Here is a 22,168-nt window from a genome sequence, read left to right as displayed (position 1 = left end):
TTAATGAATGGTTTATTACTCTTGACCAATAGGTGGCGCTGTTACCAAATTGATGTGGTGTAATCAGTGTGAGGTGGTAATGCCACATACCAAATTTGGTGCAAATATCTCAAAGCTTTGCAGAGATACAGCTTGCGATGCGCTTTGGCATCTTTTCAGCAAATTCATTGATGCGTTAAATGAAAACGGTTTCAAATATCGGCACGAAATCCATAACTTTTTGTCAGCATGGTCTGAAGATGATCCGAGTCAAAGTTGGTGAAAATCCGACTAACGGTCTAGGAGGAGTTAGAAAAAGTAGGTTTTCAACATGTATCAAAATGGCAAACAGGAAGTTAGGCCAATTTTGGCAAAATTGGTATCAATGTTCTCGGCCTGACCCAAGGAATATTTTGAGATCACTTTCATTACAATTAACCATTTTTCACATAAGTTATTAGCATTTTTGTGAATTTCCTTATAACTTTTGACCACAAGGTGGCGCTGCCACCAAACTTTTTGAGTATTGTCAGGGCACTGTGACGAAGGTACATACCAAGTTTCGTAATGATACGTCAATGCGTTCGTAAAATATAGCATTTTATAACTAAATTCAAAATGGCTGACGCCCAAAATGGCTGACATGGGAAAATTGGATATGGTTCGACTTGGCATGCTCCTCCGAATCTAACGGGATGAGTTTCGAGATTTTTGGCCAAAGCACTAAGAAGTTATAAGCAAAAATAGCCAATTTTCATATCTCCTGACCACTAGGTGGCACTGTGACGAAACACCGCAGGTAGCCTCAGGTCATGCTTGTTATAACACATACCAAGTTTGGTCTCAATATTCCAAAGCGTTGCGGAGATATGGCATTAGGTATGCCAATGGAATAAAATGGTCAATAGCCCTAAAAAAAATACATTTCATAAAATTTTTTGTCTCAAATTTTCCACAGACCCCTAGCCCCCTTTTACTGTTCACTGGTTCTCTTTCACTATACATTTAGCTAATTATGAGTTATTCAGCTATTTTGACACATGTAATGTGAAATATGTAGAATCATTATAGCCGTTCTCCCCTATTAGATAATGCCAGTGTTTCATTTTAATACCTTTATGTATTTCACAGGTCTTTCAATCAGTGAAACCGTTCCGCAGTATTCAGCATTGATTCAATCTTGGCTTTGCGATAAGCGTCATTTCGGTCTATGGCATTCAGCGCTCTCCTTTCAGCCATTATTTATTTCTTTTTTGAGCCAATATCAGATTTTCTTTGGCAGCCCACATGCTCACATCCTTTTACAAATCACTGAGAGGAAACTTTGCTTCCTCCGGTGTTCTCATTAGCGCTAAAACACTATTGACAGTTGTTGCTTGAAATGGTTGATATTTTTTTAAGACTTCACCATCCTCATTACAACATTAATAGCATAAATGTCTAGAATCCTTTGCATTTAGTCCTGTTTTTCCACACTTGATACTGTCTTGTTAGCTGAAGAAATCTGCATTGCGTACTGTAGCTGAAAATGGCGGCCATTAAAATTCTGAGAACAAACACAGAGAGCAAATTGCTCTGTGAGATCCTGCAGTGAAACATCAATGTAGCATCCTAATAGGCCGTAATGCAAAGTCATTAGAAAGCCATTTCTCCGGCCCAGCGTGGATGGATCGTAGCCCGTGAGTGATTTGTGGCGGGACGGACCCTCAGGCGTGCCTCCCGTCAGTCGGTGGTGAAGTCTGCCGCGAGGCATTTGTGCCCGAGGGCTCATCTCGCTCTCAGTTTCTCCTTCATTGCTCTTCTTTTCAGCGTCGGCAGACAGTGCTGCTGAAGACTGTCAGTGTCCAGTGACCTGTTTGAGATTAGCATGCTGGTCTTTCACACACACCGGAGAATCAGGGAATTTTAAAAATGTGATTTCCAGGTCTGGAGAAGTCATAGGAACATCTATAGGGAATATAAATATGTTCAGTTACGCTCTGCAGGACCTTTGCTTAGAGTCACAAGGCCCGGGACAAATTGTTTATGGGTGGGACACTTTTTGGGATCAGGGTTATTATCGTTAACTAAAACTATTAAAAATATACTTGTTAGCTGAACTAAAGCTAAATATAAGTATTAAATGAAAAAATAATTTAAATTAAAATGAAGCTAGAAATATAAAAATAAAACCCAATTCTGAATATTAATCAAAATAAAAATAGCATATAAATAATACTAAAATAACATTGGATCAATCCAAGCTAAAGTCATAAAATCAACAGAATTATATATATTCTGTCGATTAATGCAGAGTAATTTTTAAATTTTGTTTACTTAAAGGTGCTTACAAAAGAAATGAAGACACTTATGTTCAAAATACAGTTGAGGTCAAAAGTTTACATACACCTTGCAGAACCTGCAAAACGTGAATTATTTTAGCAAAATAAGAGGATCATACAAAAATGCATGTTATTTTTAAAAATGATCCTGTTCAAATGTTTATATACACTTAATACTGTGTTGTTACCTGAATGATCTACAGCTGTGTGTGTTTTTTTTTTTTATTTTTTTTTTTTTTTGTTTAGTGATAGTTGTTTATGAGCCTTTTGTTTGTACTGAGCAGTTAAACTGCCTGCTGTTCTTCAGAAAAATCCTTCAGGTCCCACAAATTCTTTGGTTTTTCAGCTTTTTTGTGTGTTTGAACTTTTTCCAACAATGTGTGATTTTGAAATCCATCTTTTCACACTGAGGACAACTGAGAGACTCATATATAACTATTACGGAGGGTTCAAATCTTCACTGGTGCTTCAGAAGGAACAACAATGCATTAAGAGCCGGGGGTGAAAACTTTTGAACAGAATGAAAATTTGTACATTTTTTGTATTTTGCCTAAATATCATATTTTTTTCATTTAGAACTGCCCTTTAGAGGCTACAGAAGATACGTACATGTTTCCCAGAAGACAAAATAAGTTACAATTACCTTGATCTTCAAATTCAAATAGGTTTCACCCTCCAGCTCTTAATACATTGTTTCTTTCTGAAGCATCAGTGAGCATTTGAACCTTCTGTAATAGCTGCATGAGTCCCTCAGTTGTCCTCAGTGTGAAAAGATGGATCTCAAAATCATACAGTCATTGTTGGAAAGGGTTCAAATACCCAAAAAATGCTGAAAAACCAAAGAATTTGTGGGACCTGAAGGATTTTTCTGAAGAACAGCAAGCTGTTTAACTGTTCAGGACAAACAAGGAACAACGATCACTAAACAAAAACACAGCTGTGGATCATTCAGGTAACAACACCGTATTAATAGCCAAGAGGTAATTTTTTATAAATTCAGCTATCATTTTCTCTTGTGGACTATATGTAAATGTCCTTTATGTGAAATATCTTTTTTCAGGTCAGTACTAAATAAAAATACCATGCATTTTGTATGATCCCTCTTGTTTTGGTAAAGTAATTAACATTTTGTAGATTCTTTAAGGTGTATGTAAACTTTTGACCTCTACTGTTTGTACAGTCTACAGTATGAAAACAAATCTTGATATCTTAAGAGGTGTTGCTTTTCAATAGTTACCTTGTTTTCAAAAATTGTTTATATTTAAACTAGTAAATGAGACAAATTGCTCATTATGAATTGCGGTGTAAAAATAGTGCACTTGCAAATTCCACTTGTTTTATAATTTGTTTATACTCAAAAGATATCAAAATACTCTTGTATTGAAGCTACAACACATTCTCTAAAAAACAAGTTCTAATGTCTTGACTGGAAAACAAGTCGAAAACACTAATTAAAAACACATTAAAAAGTCATTTTTTGCAGTTACCACCACAAGAGTTTATTACATCCAGTTTTGCAGCTGGTATTATCATGTAATGCAGGTAATATGCACAATGTCTGCACAGATGTACCAAAAATGCAGTGGCAATCATAAACTTGTATCCTCTCTAAATAAAATAAAATAAATGTATGTAAAGAATAGATGATACAATTAATGTAATAGTTGCTATTATGCATCAGATGCACTTTTTGAATTTTTTTAAAGCATGTTCAATTAATCAGGCAATCATTTTTACCAGTACAAGATTATAGACACATTAATACACAAATAATAAATAGCGATAAAGATATATGTATTAAGAAAGATGCATGTATAAAATCATATGCCTGTTAGTACAATGATTTACATTTTGTTAAACCTATTAAATAGAAATTCTAACAATATTATATTAGATTTCATTTTATTGTACTATGGAAGATTTGTTTCTGCTGTGGAAAAAAAATCTCACAATTGCGAGTTTATGTTTTACAATTCTTGACATTTTTCCTCAGAATTATGAGTTTTACATGAGTTCTAAGTTTGGAATTTTTACATTTTTATTTTAAAATGTGAGTTTATATCATAGTTTTTGAGTTTGCCTCATTTTGTTCTCAGAATTGCAGGTTTATATTTTTTAACACCTCGGAATTTTATGAAAAAAAGTTGCAAGAAAAGTGAGAAAGTCAGATTTTTTTTATTATTTTACTATGGAAGCTTGTTACTGCTGCGAAATAAAAAAAAATGCGAAAGGTAATTGCAAATTTTCTTTCTTTATATATTACAATTCTTGGCATTTTCCCTCAGAATAACATGAGTTCTAAGTTTGAAATTTTGACTTTTTTTATTTTGAAATGTGAGTTTGTATCATTTTCTTCTCATAAACCTGTTATTCTATCTTTAACACCTTAGAATTATATGAAAAGAAAGTTGCAAGAAAAAGTCAGAATTGTGAGGTGTAAACTATATTAATTAAAATGATAATAGCATATAAAACTAAAATAACACTGGATCAATTCAAGCTAAATTTAGCAAATCAACAGCATTTCTGCAATTTTGTTGATTAATGCAGAAAATTATTTTGTTATTGGTCTATTTAATTGTTTACCTAAGGTGCTTAAAATGAACAGAAATTTTAAGAAAAAGTCTGAATTGTGAGATATAAACTCAGAATTGCAAGTAACATAAAAATCACTTTTAGTGATTTTTTTTTTTTTTTTTTTTTTTTTTGATTAATGTTTTACATTCAGATCTTGTTTGAGGAAAGGAAACAGTTGTTCATTTGTGTGGGTGGCAGTTCCAGTTGAATATATGTGCATATGCAGGAAGAAACCAGACGGAAGTAGACTTGTAAAATCGCACTGGAAGGTTTCTTTCTCCATGAACTGTCAAAACTTGTAAAAGACAAACAGGCTCAGGTGTCTCATTAAAGACCGAGGCAAGAGGAGACCGGTGAGTCTGTTTCTCAAGCGTGTCAGTTGCTTTTACTGTAAACCCAGTATAATAGTGTTGATTTTAGTCATTAAGGATAATGCCTCAGATATTTCAGTCAGTTTTCCCCCTGTGTTTCCAGAGATTCTCTTTTGCAGACTGTCTACATGCTAGTAAATGGATTTTCATTGACAGCACCTAATTTTAAACGTGGACTTGTATTGGATCCTGTTATGTACTTTCCTGAAGTGTTTACAGAGAAATTTTCAGACCCAAACTTCAGTCGATGTTCTCCCAGAACAGTAAACAACACAACGGTAAGCAGTTGCTGGGGGGAAAAGGTTAAGGTTAGTTGGAAAAAGATTTGGAAGTCTTGTCAAAGCACCTTGGCTGAGAAGAAAGGTGGTGCTTTATACTTGGCAACACTGCTGTTCACCCCGGGGTCAGTCGTGCAGATGAGCAGCAGTGACGCGTGGTTCTGTCATCCACACTGAGGCGCGGATGGCCTTAGGGACCTGCTTGAGCGATGGGCCCTTCTACGTGCAACACATGCTGAGCGGCTGCAAAACGTACACAAACATGATGCAAAACATGGCCTGTAGCACACAGCTGCAAGAGACTGTGTGCTCTTCTAGAGCTGAAGACAGGACCATTGGTCGAGCCAGAACGTGTTGACTGTTTTGGGTCGATCAAACAATTAAGCAAGACAGTAAATTACTTACATGAGGTACACGTAGATTTTTCAGCTCTACTATTTTAATTTTACCAATTTTTCAGGGTGTTTTTCTCTTTGTATTTGCACTACCGTTTATAAGCTTGGCGTCTCACAGTTGCAAGTTTATATTACAGTTCTAATATTCTTCTTCAGAATTCTGAGTTTACAGCTTAGACTTTTGACCTTTTTCTTTGATTTCTTTTAAATTTACATTGCAAAATGTTGACTTATTTTTCTTCTGAGATTAAATCTTATTTCTCTAAAGTCTAAGTTATATCTCAGAATTTTGACTTTTCTCTAAATTTTAGGTTTACGTCTTAGAATTTTGACTTTTTCTCTGATATCTGAGTTTACATCTCGAACTTTGCACATTTATTCTGAATTTTGAGTTTACATCTGAGAATTTTGAAAAAAAATTTGTGAATGTTGAGTTTACATCTCAGAATTGTTACTTTTTTCTCTGAATTCTGAATTCATATCTCAGAATTTAGAATTTTTGTCTCTGATTTCTGTGTTTACATCTCAAAATTTGAACATTTATTCTGAATTTTGAATTTGCATCTTAGAATTTTGTCATTTTTCTTTGAATGTTGAGTTTACATCTCAGAATTGTTACTTTTTTTCTCTGATTTCTGAGATTACATCTCAAAATTTAAACATTTATTCTGAATTTTGAATTCACATCTCAGAATTTTAACTTTTCTCTGAATTCTAAGTTCATATCTCTGAATTTAGACTTTTTTCTCTGAATTCTAAGTTAATATATCAGAATTCTGACTTTTTTTCTCTGATTTCTGAGTTTACATCTCAGAATTTTGACTTTTTCACTTAATTTTAAGTTCATATCTCTGAATTTAGATTTTTTTTCTCTGAATTCTGAGTTTACGCCTTAGAATTTTGTCATTTTTCTCTGAATGTTGAGTTTACATCTCAGAATTGTGACTTTTTCTCTGAATTCTGAGTTTATATCTTAGAATTTTGACTTTTTATCTCTAAATTTTCTCTGAATTCTGAGTTTTCATCTCAGTAATTTCTCTCAATAATTTTCAAATTTTAATTTTTGAGGTAAACTATTCCTTTAAACTAGGATAGATGCTTGTTTTTCATCCACTAAACATGACACTTCACTGTTAAAGCTGTTTGTATGAAGTATGTGTAATTATCTGCATGCATAGAGTACAACATGCTTAGCATGTGTAGTATGTACTTGAAATATTTCACTTGATACCGTCTGTTAACTGAAGCATCAACTAACAAGGCTTATTGCATGTATTGCTTTAATAATTAAGTTAGGTTGCATGAATCTATTTAATAGCCTTGAATTTAATATTCAACACCCTTCTGAGGGACATGAACACTTAGCATTTCAGTTCTTAACCTTGTTAGCTTCCATGTCTCATTAAACCCAACCCCTGAGCCATGAGATTCACACATAAAATCATCATCCTCATCATCATCATGCTCGTGTCTGCTTAAAGCAGTCTCCACACACCTCCTGGAGCCGCTACACTCATTTATTATACATTATACATCCTCCATTCTATGCGTGAAGGCTTTCAATCATCCAGGTCACCACCGCAGAAAGCTGCTGCGCTTGCTTTATCCCTTCGCTTTTGACTTTGATTGGGTCGGACAGTTTGCCAAACTCTCCGGCCCTGCCGCTGGAGTCATCTTGCAGCTCACTCTCAGCCCCTCATATTTACTGAAGCAGCGGCACTATAAGCTGCAGGCTTAAGGCCGCTGCGCTCTTCTGCGGAGGGATCTTCTGTCCTGCCTTCACACTTAATCTCCAAAGCTACGAGCAGCTCACAGGACGTTTCCAACACCTCCAGATCAGCGAGGCAGCCGTGCAAGGCATGTTTTCCTACTGAGGAGAATTGTATGAACCACAAAGCTTAGAGCAGTGCTTCACCCAAAAATGAAATATGTCATAATTTACTCGACCTCATGTCGCTCTGAACGCGTTATGACTTTATTTTCCTCTCTGGAGCCCAAATAGAGGATTTTTGAAGGAAATTCAGTTTGAAGGGGCTGTCGAGCTCCAAAAAATGGCTGTAGAAGTAGCAGTGTTGCAAATTTGGGAGATTTGTCACAACATTTAGCAACTTTCCCATGGTTCCTGCCACTTTTAACAATGCTGTTATTTGTGCTATGTAAACATACTGATGTATTTACATATATATTTGATTTACACTACACAGATATACTATATCTATATATATACAGTGCCTTGCAAAAGTATTCATACCCCTTCATTTTTTTTTTCACGTTTTGTTGCAGCATTATGTTAAACGTCTTTAAATTAGTTTTTCCCCCACATCAATTTACACTCCATACACCATAATAATGACAAAGCAAAAACCAGATTTGCAAATTTTACAAATTTATTAAAAATAAAACACTGAAATAAGTACATTGCATAAGTATTCATACCCTTAACTCAGTACATAGTTGAAGCACCTCTTTTTGGGTATGATGTGACGAGCTTTGCACATCTGCATTTGGCAATTATCTGCCATTCTTTGCCTCACCTTTTCACCTCTCAAGCTCTGTCAGCTTGGATGGGGGCTGGCAGACAATTTCTAGAGTCCTAGTTGTTCCAATCGTCTTCCATTATGGAAAATGCTTGTGTGAACCTTCAATGCAGCAGATTTTTTTCTGAACTCTTCTCTAGATCATTGCCTTAACGCAAGTCTGCCACTGAGCTCTACAGGCAGTTATCTTGACCACAGGACTTGCTCTGATATGCATTTTCAGCTGTTAGACCTTTTCTGAGAGGTGTGTGCCTTTCTAAATCATACTCATTCAAATGTATTTGCCACAGTTTAACTCCACTCGAAGTGTAGTAACATCTAGAAGCAATATGAATGCTCCTGAGCTAATTTTCAAGTGTCCCAGAAAAGGGTCTGAATACTTATGCAACGGGATCTTTTCAGTTTTTAATTTTTAATAAATTTGCAAAAATGTAAAAAAAAAAAAAAAAACTATTTTTCAGGAAGTGGAAAACAAGACCATACAAAGGATATCATTGATTTATTAAAGTATCAGACCATTTTGGCAAACATTGTGATGCCTTTTGTGCAAAGTCTGAAGCTAATAATCAATGGACTTTCCTGCAGGACAATCATCCCAAAGTATACGTTCAAATCTACTTACGCTTGGTTCAGGGATCAGTCATAGAATGTTTTTAAGTGGCCTGTTCAGTTTCCAGATGTAATTCTCATTGAAAATACATGGTTGAATTTGAAGCAAGCAGTGGCAAAGTAAAAATCAAAGATTATGAGTGATCTGAAAGCTTTTTCAGGGGAGGAATGGGCTAAGATTGCAGCAGAGAGGTGACAGAAGCATCTAAGCACTTCCAGGCAGTGTTTATTGGTGGTTTTAAAGAATAAAAGATTCTGCACCAAATTTACTTTCAGGGGTTGAATAATTTTGAACATGAATGTTTAAGAGCCAATTCGATTTTTTTTCATTATTCATCAACTTACGTTCTCAGATTTACTCAAATGTGTATTAATAAACTTTCTTTAATAGTTTACTATTGTTTTCACAAAATGTTGTTCTCTGAAGGAAAATGTCTTGCAGGTCAAGGGGGTTGAATAATTTTGATTGCAAGTGTATATATATATATATATATATATATATATATATACTAGGGGTGGGCATAGATTATTTTTTTTAATCTAGATTAATCTAGATTCAATTTTGGAATTAATCTAGATTAATCTAGATTAAAATGGCTAATTTGAATTCTGCTGAAGGCATTCAGAATATGTGTGCTACCCAAATAATGACTAAAAGTAAGTCTTCGAGAACGGGCCAGGTGGCGCATTAGATCAGGCGCTCATCTCCTGTTTCCAAAATGCATCACAAACTGCTTGACAATTGCATTTACAACATAATTACCTATACAAACTTGTGTAACCAAGTACTTCTGCGCAGAAGGCTGCACGACGTGCGCGTTGCCGTTAAATACAATCAATCCGGGCATGGATTTCTGCGTCCATAGTCTTCCATTAAACTGCGTTGCTTTTAGAAGCGTCAATTCAGTTGTTGCATATAGTTTAATGTCTTTATTTCGGGATTATCAAAGTAAATTATAACTCACGTGCCCCAGTAAAAAGGGTCTAGCAACGCACCTGCCCTGAAGCGGCTTCATAACTGCATCCATGTTTGCACGTCTCATTTGATGTGGTAATTTCACAGAAGTTGAAGACTCGTTCTCGCCCCCTACAGTGCAATTCGACTAGGTATATGTCATCCACGCTAAAATATCAAGGTGAAAGTCATCATATCTTGCGTAGTTTAGACCCAGCTCCCAACCCAACTTTGAGAATAGATTAACGGCGATAGTCTCACGTTATCGCAGCACGTTAACGCCGATAACGGCCCACCACTAATATATACACACACACACACAGAAACATATTTATACATATTTATATGCCATATTTTCTATCTCAGTATGTTTAAAAATTCCACAAAAATAGCATCATTAAAAGTGGATATATATCCTTTTTGGTCCTCGAATCTGATTGGCTGAGAGAAGTGCAATTTTCTAGTAATAACAGCTCCTCAACCATCTCACCATTTGTATCACTCCACTTGCGGTGTATCTCACAGTAAGTGTCATGGCTTTTTTTCTCTGAATTTTGAGTTTACGTCTCAGAATTTTGACTTTTGTCTCTAAATTCTGACTTTTTTCTCTAAATTTAGTTTACATCTTAGAATTTGTATTTTTTTTCTCTGAATTCTGAGTTTGCATCTCTGAATTTTGACTTTTTTTCTCTGAATTCCAAGTTTACACCTCAGAATTTAGATTTTTTTTCTCTGAATTCTGAGTTTGCATCTCAGAATTTTAACACTTTTTTTCTGATTTGTGAGTTTGTGTTCTCCATGAGTTAAGACTTCTTTTTTCTTTTTATTTCAAAGTTTGGCGTCAGTAATTTAAAATATATAAAGTACATGAAAAATTTACACACACTGTTTTATTGTGAATATGATATTGAGCTGAAGAATGAATGCTGTATCAGGTGCAGGTAATCACACTCGTTTAGACCATCTCTCTCATAATACTCTACATAATACAATGAGCTTTTAATACAGTAATACAATAAGTTTTCAGTGAAGCAACTCAATGTTCTTTGGGCTTGGGCTCAGGTGTTAAAGTGTCAACTTGAGATTTAAATAAGTGGCGGAAAGAAGTAGTTCACACAAAAGAGGGTTGAATAATATGTGGACCTTTTTCAAATGTCGCTTTGTGTTCATGTAAGAAAGGGTTTGTAATGACATGAAGTGAAGTAAAAACCATCCATTTAACGAAACAAGATGGCTATTCAATGTGATGAACTAATGGACACCTAATTGACCTTTGAGTCTCATTTATTAGTTTTGCATGGCTAGATATACACATTAACAATAGGATCTTTACAGAGCAGCGCCGTGACTCCTGCACATCTTTTTTAGAGGTTTTATTGGGGCGCTTGCTTTCCAAAACATCTCATCATTTATTCATTCGCCGTCCAAACCCCAGCTGCTCTCCACCGACTGCTCTCCAGCACTGTCAGAATATCAGCTCACGAGTTTTCCATCTGCTCCCCTTGCATCCTTTTTTCAATTCAACATTTGCAATTTAAAACGTCTTTTGATTGGCCCTGCAGACGTTTGCTGACTTCTGTTGATTTCACCAGCGCAGGAAGTCCTAGTATGTTTAGTAACAGGTATTTGTAAATAAATTTAACACTCGATCCATACACAAAACGACACCGGAGTCTGCCCCAAAAGTTCAAATAAAAATGATGCAACAGTTGCTGAGATGAAAGCAGGTTGCACAAGATGAATCCCAGCCCTGAGGTGATGCCTGTGCTACGGTTTCCACCTAATGCTGTGTTTAACCAGCCTCTTCTGAACCTCTCAACACCTTGAACACAAGTGAAACCCTGTGTTTTAGTCACCCTTCATAAATAACACTTGAAGCCACTGAAGTGATCATCAATGACGTATTGAATACAGTGTTTATGCTTTATTATATGATGCTGAAGTGGAGCATAGTCCTTCACGGTAGAAAAACTACAGAAAAAAGGCCTTCCTTTCTTCAGCGATGGGCTTTCAAGACTGGCTACATATATTAAAGCTTGGCCAGAGGGCAGTACATCCTTAAAATACATATCAGTACTTCAAGGTTGGCTGACACTGACACTACATGAGGAAGTTTGGTTGGCGTTTTCTTTCTCTGATGTGTTGGGATGGAAAAAGTAAGCGGTGAATTAAATTTAGCTTGCAGTGTTTCGCTGTTTAACACTGTTGTTGGTGTGAAAACGTATTATTTTGTTTTCTAGTGATCCTGACAGCAGTAATTGTAGTCAGATCATTTGTGTGTGTGATGTGGGACAGCGAGCAACCAAGTACAAACACTGTGGGACAAATCAAAATTAACATTTATTTGAACTCTCAAGTGTTTGACACATTCAAATGTTTTAAAATCCAAACATCATGTTAATTTATTACATGAGGGTATTAAAGTTGCCAGTTTAATGAAATGAATATGAATGAATCAGATTCCTTCTCAGTGGGAACAAATGAAACAACTGAGTCTGAATGTTGACGCCATGATGAACGTGTGCTTGAGTGACCTGCATATGAAATATGATGTTGTTTTTGTGCAGTATTTATTACATGAAAATTTATTAAGATTAAGTTAATTTAATACCATCTTGTGCTCAGTGGAATTTTTTTTTTTAAGTTACGGTTTAGTATTTTTGGTTAGAAACACCTAGGGAAACTCTTAAATGAGGGCATGTTTGTGAATCTCATTGCCTGTATTTTTTTGTAATATCGGTTGGATAAACAAGTAAACAAGAAATAAAACCACACTAACACACATTCAGGCAAGAGTTAACTATATAGTAAAGGTAGATTTTACCGGGAAGGACGAGAGTATTGGGTTGTATGTTTCTTTTTACATTGTTTTTGTTTTGGTTTCCACAAAAATATTAAGCTACACAACTCTTTTCAGCACTGATAATAAAGTTTTGAATAGCATAGCTGCATTTTAGAATGATTTCTGTAGGATCATGTGACAATGAAGACTGGAGTAATGATGCTGAAAATTCAGCTTTGCATGGCATAAATAAATTGCATTTTAAAATATATTTACAATATCTATGTTATATTCACGTATCTTCTATGGTTTCTACCTCTTCAACTTTTTTTCTATGGTTCCTACCTCTTAAATTTTTTTTTCAACTTCTACTACTTCGACTTCTTCTTCGACTTCTATGGTTTTTGACTAGGTTTTTCTTCAGCGTCTACGTATTCGACTTTCTAAGGCTTCTGCTTCTTCAACTTCATCTTTGGCTTCTACTTCTTTGACTTTTTCTTTGACTTGTGCATCTTCGACTTTTTCTATGGCTTCTGCTTTGTCAACTTTTTCTTCGACTTCTACATCTTTAAATTCTGTGGCTTCTGCCTCTTCGACTTTTTCTTTTTTGACTTCTATAGTTTCTGCCTAAGTTTTTATTCTATGGTTTCTGACTAGGTTTTTCTTCGACTTCTACATCTTCGACTTCTTCTATGGTTTCTTCCTTTTTGACTTTTTCTTCGACATCTACGTCTTCAACTTCTATGGTTTCTGCCTAGGTTTTTCTTCTATGGTTTCTGAGTAGGGTTTTTTTTTTTTTCAACTTTTACTTTGACTTTTTCTTTGACTTCTACTTCTTTGACTTTTTCTTCTACGGTTTATGTCTCTTCGACTTCTTCTTCAACTTCTTCTTCGATTTCTACATCTTCGACTTTTTCTTCGCCTTCTATATCTTCGACTTTTTCTTTGACTTGATCCATGGCTTCTGCCTCTTCGATTTTTTTCTTCGCCTTCTACGTCTTCGGCCTTTTTTTTTTACTTCTACGTCTTCAACTTTTTCTTCGCCTTCTATTTCTTCGTCTTTTTCTTCGTAGACTTTTTTCTTCGCCTTCTATGTCTTCGACTTTTTCTTTGACTTCTACGTCTTCAACTTTTTCTTCGACTTGATCCATGGCTTCTGCCTCTTCGACTTTTTCTTCGCCTTCGATGTCTTCGACTTTTTCTTCGATTTCTACGTCTTCGACTTTTTCTTCGACTTCTACGTCTTCAACTTTTTCTTCGACTTCTACGTCTTCGACTTTTTCTTCGACTTCTACGTCTTCAACTTTTTCTTCGACTTGATCCATGGCTTCTGCCTCTTCGACTTTTTCTTCGACTTCTACTTCTTCGCCTTCTACATCTTCGGCCTTTTTTTCGACTTCTACATCTTCGACTTTTTCTTCGCCTTCTATGTCTTCGACTTTTTCTTCGACTTCTTCGTCTTCAACTTTATCTTCGACTTGATCCATGGCTTCTGCCTCTTCGACTCTTTCTTCGCCTTCTACGTCTTCGGCTTTTTCTTGGACTTATATTTCTTCAACTTCTTCTATGGCTTCTGCCTCTTCATCTTCTATTTTTTTTACTTCTTCCCTTGTTTCTGACTAGGTTTTACTTCGACTTCAACTTCTTCAACTTTTTCTTCGACTTCTATAGTTTCTGCCTAGGTTTTTATTTTATGGTTTCTGACTAGGTTTTTCTTCGACTTCTTCTACTTCAACTTTTTGTTTGACTACTTGCATGGCTTCTGCCTCTTCGAATTTTTCTATATATGTGAATATAACGTTATATCCTGTCTAGCAAAAGGGAGTCTAAAAAGTGTCAGTCTTCAAATGTCTCAATATAGGGCTGTCAAAGTTAACACATTAATGCAATATAATTTACAAAAAATAGCACCATTAACACAGGTTCTGTTTGACCCAATAAATCACACATATTTAAGGGTTGCCAGATCAACGGTTGCCAGGTCCTACACTTAACATTACTTGTAGCTTGCCTGCCGACGAAAAATTGCTTTGTGTTTTGTTCCTTCTGATAAGAAACAAGAGTATTGTGTTGTACGTTTCTTTTTACATTGTTTTGGTTTTGGTTTCCACAAAAATATTAAAGGAGTAGTTCACTTTCAGAACAAAAATGTACAATTAGAAAGTATATACATTGTAAATTGTTTTTAGAAAATAACATATTTTTTCGCTAGATAAGACCCTTCCTCAGCTGGAATTGCTTAGAGCCCTTTGAAGCTGCATTTAAATTGCATTTTGAAAGTTCAAACTCAGGGGCAGAAATCCTGAAATGATGTTTTCTTCGAAAAACATAATTTCTTTACGACTGAAGAAAGAAAGACATGAAAATCTTGGGTGACAAGGGGGTGAGTACATTATCTGTAATTTTTTGTTCTGGAAGTGAACTACTCCTTTAAGCTACTTAGCTTAGAGTTACAATGTTACTGTTTTAATCACATTTCTATGAAATAAATACAGACTTGGTGAGCATAAGAGACTTGTTTTTTAAAAACACTCTCAAATCTAGATCAGATTGACCAAACAACCTCAATTTTGCGACCACATTTCTGGCATTACCTCATTTGCATAATTCCTTTATTGAATCTACCTGCAAATGAATGACATTGTCGCCAGACTTTCATGCATTCTTAATGAACTCAGATCTCTCTCCGTGTGTTTGTCTCTTCAGCGGTGACCTGCGCTCCTCCGCCCAGCGTGTCTAACGGCGAGGTGGAGGGCTCTGTGTTCGAGTGGGGCACCAGTGTGAGCTACCGCTGTCTGATGGGATACGAATTGTCCTTCCCCGCCGTCCTCACGTGTGTCGGCAACGGCTCCTGGAGCGGGGAGGTTCCTCTGTGCCTGCGTGAGTATCCTGAAGGGAATAGATGCCCCTAAAATGACAATTATGTGATAAACCTGTTCTAAACCTTTCTTTCTCTTGTCTGAGCTGCTCTTGTCCATACAGTGAAAGTTATTTTTGATTAATTCAGGTTAAGGGATAGTTCACCCAAAAATGAAAATTCTGGCATTTATCACTCAACTTCAGATTGTTCCTATATGTTCATATGACCTTGATTCATCTTCAAAATACAAATTAAGATATTTTTGATGAAATCCGAGAGCTTTCTGACCCTGGGTAGACAGCGACGCAACTGGAAATTGGTATAATGCATGGAATAAAAATAAAAATGCTTGGTTTTAGTTTTCAATGTGGGCTTATATTTGTTTAAAGGTGCTATAGGTGATTTCAGCAGTTTTGTTAACTTGGATTATGCTCCCTTCTTTCCACTTCTCTGCCCTCCAAAGTCATTTGAGCCAATCTGATGTCAGCAATGTGCAGATTGGCTAGTGTTTTGACTGCTTAAAAAGCATGAGTCACTCTCTCTACCATTTTTTAGCTGTTTACAGCATCTGGGTCTGTCACAGAAAGACGGGTGTGATTTCTCAAGACACCTATTTTAGTGATACCTGTCAGGTGATACGGACATTTTATGCATACTGATGCAAAAACTTTTTGCTTACAGCATCTTAACATGAAGCAGCGAGATTCTGATGTTGAGAATGAGAACAGAGAGCTGTCGCATAAATATATATCCAGATATCGTGATGCATATGAAATGGATGCATATGCTGAGATGGTGAAAATGCACTGTCGAATTTCATATATGCTATAAGTAAGACAAGACAAGAGCATCCCAAATTGTTGCATGTCAGATGAAATGGTAATATGAATGCCAAACGTTTTTACACGCACGTTATATCCTGTCAAACAAAAGGGAGTATAAAATAGTGTCAGACTTCAAATGTCTTGAAATATAGGGCTTCAAATATAGGGCTGTCAAAGTTAACACAATAATAATACATTAACACAATCTGATTTGCAAAAAGTAGCGCCATTAATGCAGGTTCTATTTGACCTTATTAATCACTCATAGTTCAGGGTTGCCTGGTCCACAGTTAGATATATAGGAAATAGTGTGTCAATAATGCAAAAGGACAATACTTTCCATAAAAAGAATATCAAAGTTAATCCAATAATAATACATTAACTCAATCTAATGAACAAAAAACTAAAATAGCAGGTTCTGTTTGACCCAATAAATCACTTCTTAAAAAACTTAAAAAACTTCTGATAAGAAACAAAGTCTCAGCTCTCAAATAAAGTCAGTTTTGTAGCGAAATTCAAACAATAAATGCTGTTTTGATACTGCTGTAGCCATTTCTGTTCAGTTTTAAAAGAAACTTAATTGCAGTTAAGTTGTACACATACATTTCAGTTTGACTGTGATTATTATAAATCTATCAGAAAAGAAATAGATGTTGTATATGATAGTTTGGGCTCTGTTGTTAATTTTAACCCCTATTATAATAGGAATATACATATATGTAGGGTTAATCAGTTAACTTTTTTCAAATAACCTGTAAAGTAACGCTTTACCTTTAAATTTACAAGAAAATATCTTACTTTTTCAAATAATCAATGCAAGTTGCTTTGTTTTCCCATTCACTGGCAGCTCTCGTGTCCCTCTGTTCAGAGAAATTGGCTTATTAATGTCACTTTTGGTCTAAAAAATAACTAACTTAAAATAAATAAATAAACTGCCAAAAATAAAACATTTTTTTATGAAAAATAAATAAGCCCATCTCAAAAAGTAACACAAAATTAACATAATACTTTACTTTTTCATAAAAGAATATAGGGCTGTCAAAGTTAATGCGATAATAATACATTGACACAGTCTAATTTACCAGAAAATGGCACCATTAATGCAGATTCTATTAAATCAACAATAGTTCAGGGTTGCCAGGTCCTTGCTGCATTACTTGTAGCTCGCCTCCCAACCAATAATCACAAAGTTCTTTGTGTTTTGTTACTTCTGATTAGAAAAAAAGTCGAATTTGTTGCAAAATTCAAACAATAAATTCCATTTTGATTCTCTTAAATTGGAGTGACAGATTGCTGTAGCCATTTCAGTTAATTGCAATTGAGTTGTATATAGGGGTAACACATTACAAGTAACGAGAGTGGTGTAATCAGATTACTTTTTTCAAGTAACCAGTAAAATAATGCATTACCTTTAAATTTGCAAGAAAATATCTGTTACTTTTTTTCAAACCTTAGTTTGTTCTTCCATTCACTGGCACCTCTCCTGTCCCCATTTTGAGAGAAATTGTCTTTCACTTTTGCATTGAAAGGGCCTTTACAGCTGCCAAAAATATAACTTTTGGGTTTTTTATTAAAAATGAATAAGCCCAGCTCAGGTGAAAAAAAGTAACACAGAGCTAACTCAATGCATTACCTTATATTATATGATAATACATTAACTCAATCTAATTTACAAAAAAAATACTTTACAAATCACCCATAGTTCAGGGTTGCCAGGTCCTACACTTATCATTGTTTGTATAGCTCGGCACCCATCCAATAATAAGAAACAAAGCCTCAGCTCTCAAATAATGTGCCATTAGTGCAGGTTTTATTTGACCTTATGAATCACCCATAGTTCAGGGTTGCCAGGTCTTACACTTAACATTATTTGTAGCTTTTTCAAATAATTAATGCAAGTTTTCCCATTCACTGCCGCTGTCATGTCCCTGTGTTCAGAGAAATTTTACTTTTGGTGTGAAAGGGCCTTTACAACTGCCAAAAATAAAACCTTTGGGTTTTTTGTTTTTAAAAATATATAAGCAAGCCCAACTTGGGTGACAAAAGTAACACAAATGTGCCACAAAAAAAAAAAAAAAAAAAAAAAATCACCCATAGTTTAGGGTTGCCAGGTCCACGGTTACCAGGTCCATTATCGTGTTATTTTTTCAAATAGTTAACATAAGTTACTTTGTTTTCCAGTTCACTGACAGCTTTCGTGTCCCATTTTGAAAGAAATTGTCTTATTTATTCCACTTTTGCTCTGAAAGGGCCTTAACAGTTGGCAAAAATATAACTTTGGGGTTTTTTTTGTTAATAAAAATAAGTAAGCAAGCCCGCTCAGGTGACAAAAAATTTTACCCTATAAATCACCTACTAGTTCAGGGTTGCCAGGTCCTAAATTTAACATTATTTGTAGCTCACCTCACATGCAATAATTACAAAGAGCTTTGTGATTTGTTACTTGTGATAAGAAACAATCTCAGCTCACAAATAATGTCAATTTTGTTGCAAAATTTAAACAATAAATGTTTCTCCTAAATGCAAGTTACTTTTTCAAATAATTAATGCAAGTTACTTTGTTTTTCCATTTATTCACTGACACTTCCCCTGTGCCCATTTTGAGAGAAATTGGCTTATTAATTTCACGTTTTGTCTAAAGGGTCTTTTCAGCTGCCAAAAATATAACTTTTGGGTTTTTTAGTTTAGGGTTGCCAGGTACACGATTGCCAGGTCCATTACAGAGTTATTTTTTAAAATAATTAATTTAAAATTTTAATTTAAATGTTATTTTGTTTTCCTATTCACTGACAGCATTCCTGTCCCCATTTGGAAAGGAATTGTCTTATTTTTTTAACTTTTGCTCTGAAAGGGCCTCAACAGTTGGCAAAAATATAACTTTGGATTTTTTTGTTAATAAAAATAAGTCAGCAAGCCCGCACAGGAGACAAAAAAGCAACACAAAAGTATTGTAATGCATTACTTTCCATAAAGAGAATATAGGGCTGTCAAAGTTAATACAATAATACATTAACACACTCTTATTTACAAAAAATATTACCATTAATGCGTGTTCAATTTGACCCTATAAATCACGTGTAGTTCAGGGTTGCCAGGTCCTAAACTTAACATTAATAGTAGCTCACCTCACATCCAATAATTACAAAGAGCTTTGTGTTTTGTTACTTGTGATAAGAAACAAAGTCTCAGCTCTCAAATAATGTCAATTTTGTTGCAAAATTTAAACAATAAATGTGTTTTGATTCTCCTAAATGTAAGTTACTTTTTAAATAATTAACGCAAGTTACTTTGTTTTTCCATTTATTCACTGACACTTCCCCTGTGCCCATTTTGAGAGAAATTGGCTTATTAATTTCACTTTTGGTCTGAAAGAGCCTTTTCAGCTGCCAAAAAATGAACTTTTGGAGGTTTTGTTGTTAAAGATTAAATAAGCAAGCCCTGCTCAGGTGACAAAAAGTAACATAATGCATTACTTTCCATAAAAAGTTATGCATTTAGTTACTTTTTTTATGGAGTAACACAGTATTGCAATCCATTACACAGCTGATAAACATATGTCAAAGACAATATAAAAGTATATTCATATAAAACTCATTTGCAGCAGGAATTGGCAAGAGTATGAAATATTTGAATGCTGTTCAACTGTTTTGCAAGTCAGATGCAAATGAGGGATGAAATGAGATGAAAAGAAGCATTTTTACAGCACAAAGGTACACGCTGAATAACTGTGATACCAGCGCGCTTATCAGCTTTTATTTGTGAGAGCTTTTTGCACAATCCTGTCCTTCCTAAATGCAAACAGGCTTGCTTTTCATCATCCATAACTAACAATCCTCTATGATCCATAAGGAAAAGCAATCTCTCCTCCTAAACAGCACAATGTCAGCTGGGAGAGACTTTAATTAGCATTTAATTTTTCTTACGACTTCATGGCATTTCCCACCATTCAGATGGCAGATATCCATACGTTGATGCTTTCATTACACTCACAATAGAGAGAAACAGTACATGACATGCAGCACAAGCTGCTTAATCCTAGTTTCATAGAGTTTCGGTTGAATTCTAGCATGTATAAAGTAAGCAACTCATTAATTTCTTCCTCATTAACAGCCACAAACTTTCCAAATGTACTTTGGAAAACAGGATTTTTTTCACTCGAATGAATTCTTTGTCAAACAGCACCGTTTTTCCAGCTGGGTCCCGTTTAACTCGGCGTGTTTCGTTCCCATGTAATGCTGTATCTGCGTTTGGCGTTCAGCAGCAACCTTTAAGACGGTGTTGAAACGTGCCCTGTGCACAGGCCGTAGATAAGGTGGCAGAAATTCGAGATTGTCACTTTTTAGTGCTGATAAGGCATAAATCGTAATTCATTCTTTCAGGACTCTGCCAGTGCTACAAGATTAGAGGCGTGCTAATGCGCGCTTCGAAGCACACAGATCATAGACAAATGGCAGCTCAGAAATTAAAGCCTCGTCTCATAGATCCAGCTCAACACCGCGTGGCAATTTCCATGAATGGGGTGTAAAATAAGAACTGAAACTCTTTTTTTAATTCATTTTCCATAAATGATAAGTAAAATGAGGTGCAGAAAATGCTGGTTGTTGAATTGAGGTGATAAAAGTAAATATTTGATTGTATTTTAAGAGCTTAACATTTTTGAGACAAATCTAAAAGATATATTTTTAATTTGTTTGTGTGTAAATTTTCTGCATTAAACATTTATATTGTATATATTATATGTATAAATATTAAATAAACTATTAATTAAATAATATACATATTAATAATATTATAATATTATTAAATAAATACATATTCATATCATTAAGAATTATTTATTTTTATTATTATTATTATTATTATTAGAGGTTGTTTGGAATTTTGAGGTTATTTATTATAGGTTTATAAGGAAGAATATTGGTTAGGTTTTTTTCCTTAAATTAATTTATTACATATTTTCCCCCATAGATTTTTATTTGAACATTTCTGCACTAAACAATTATTTTCATAATAATAAATATTAAATAAACTATTAATGAAATATTATTATCATAATATTATTATTAAATATTTTTTTTTAAATGAATCAATTAAAATTAAAATAAATTTAAAATGAATTAACACATATTATTGATAAAATAACAATAATAATTAGAGGTTATTTAGATGTTGAGAAGTTATTTATTAAGGTTTAAAAAGAAGAATATTGGTTAGATTTTTCTCTTAAAATTAATTTATGATTACATATTTTCCCCCATAGATTTTTTTATTTTTTCAATTATACATTCTTGTATTTATAGTTATTTATAAATATTAAATAAACTATTAATAATTATTATTATTAAATAACAATATTATAGTTAATAAACAAATACATATTATTATTATTAAATAAATAAATATTAGTAGTAGTAGTTGTAGTTTAGACGTTTATAGGGTATTTATATTATATTTATATTCATATTTGTAAATATTAAATAAACTATTAATTAAATAATATGAATATTATAATAATAATTATTATTATCAAATAAATAAGTACATATTAATAATAATAATAATAATACTTTTTCTTATTATTATACGTTATTTAGGAGTTTAGAGGTTATTTATTATAAGTTTATAAAGAAGAATATTGGTTAGATTTGTTTCTTAAATTAATTCATGATTACATATTTTG

The 22,168-nt window shown here is 34.3% G+C and overlaps 1 protein-coding gene across 1 annotated transcript in view; it reads left to right on the top strand.

The window, feature by feature from the left end:
* The window catches only part of csmd3a (CUB and Sushi multiple domains 3a), a 516,772-nt gene that overhangs the window by 465,064 nt on the left and 29,540 nt on the right, over window positions 1-22,168 (top strand). The window contains exon 60 of the mRNA XM_073847643.1: window positions 15,511-15,684. Coding sequence (XP_073703744.1) covers window positions 15,511-15,684 — 174 coding nt within the window. The remainder of the gene's footprint in view (window positions 1-15,510; window positions 15,685-22,168) is intronic.

This window comes from Garra rufa, chromosome 9, assembly GCF_049309525.1.
Source record: "Garra rufa chromosome 9, GarRuf1.0, whole genome shotgun sequence".
Lineage (NCBI taxonomy): Eukaryota > Metazoa > Chordata > Actinopteri > Cypriniformes > Cyprinidae > Garra > Garra rufa.
This window is presented reverse-complemented; position numbering and strand designations above follow the sequence as displayed.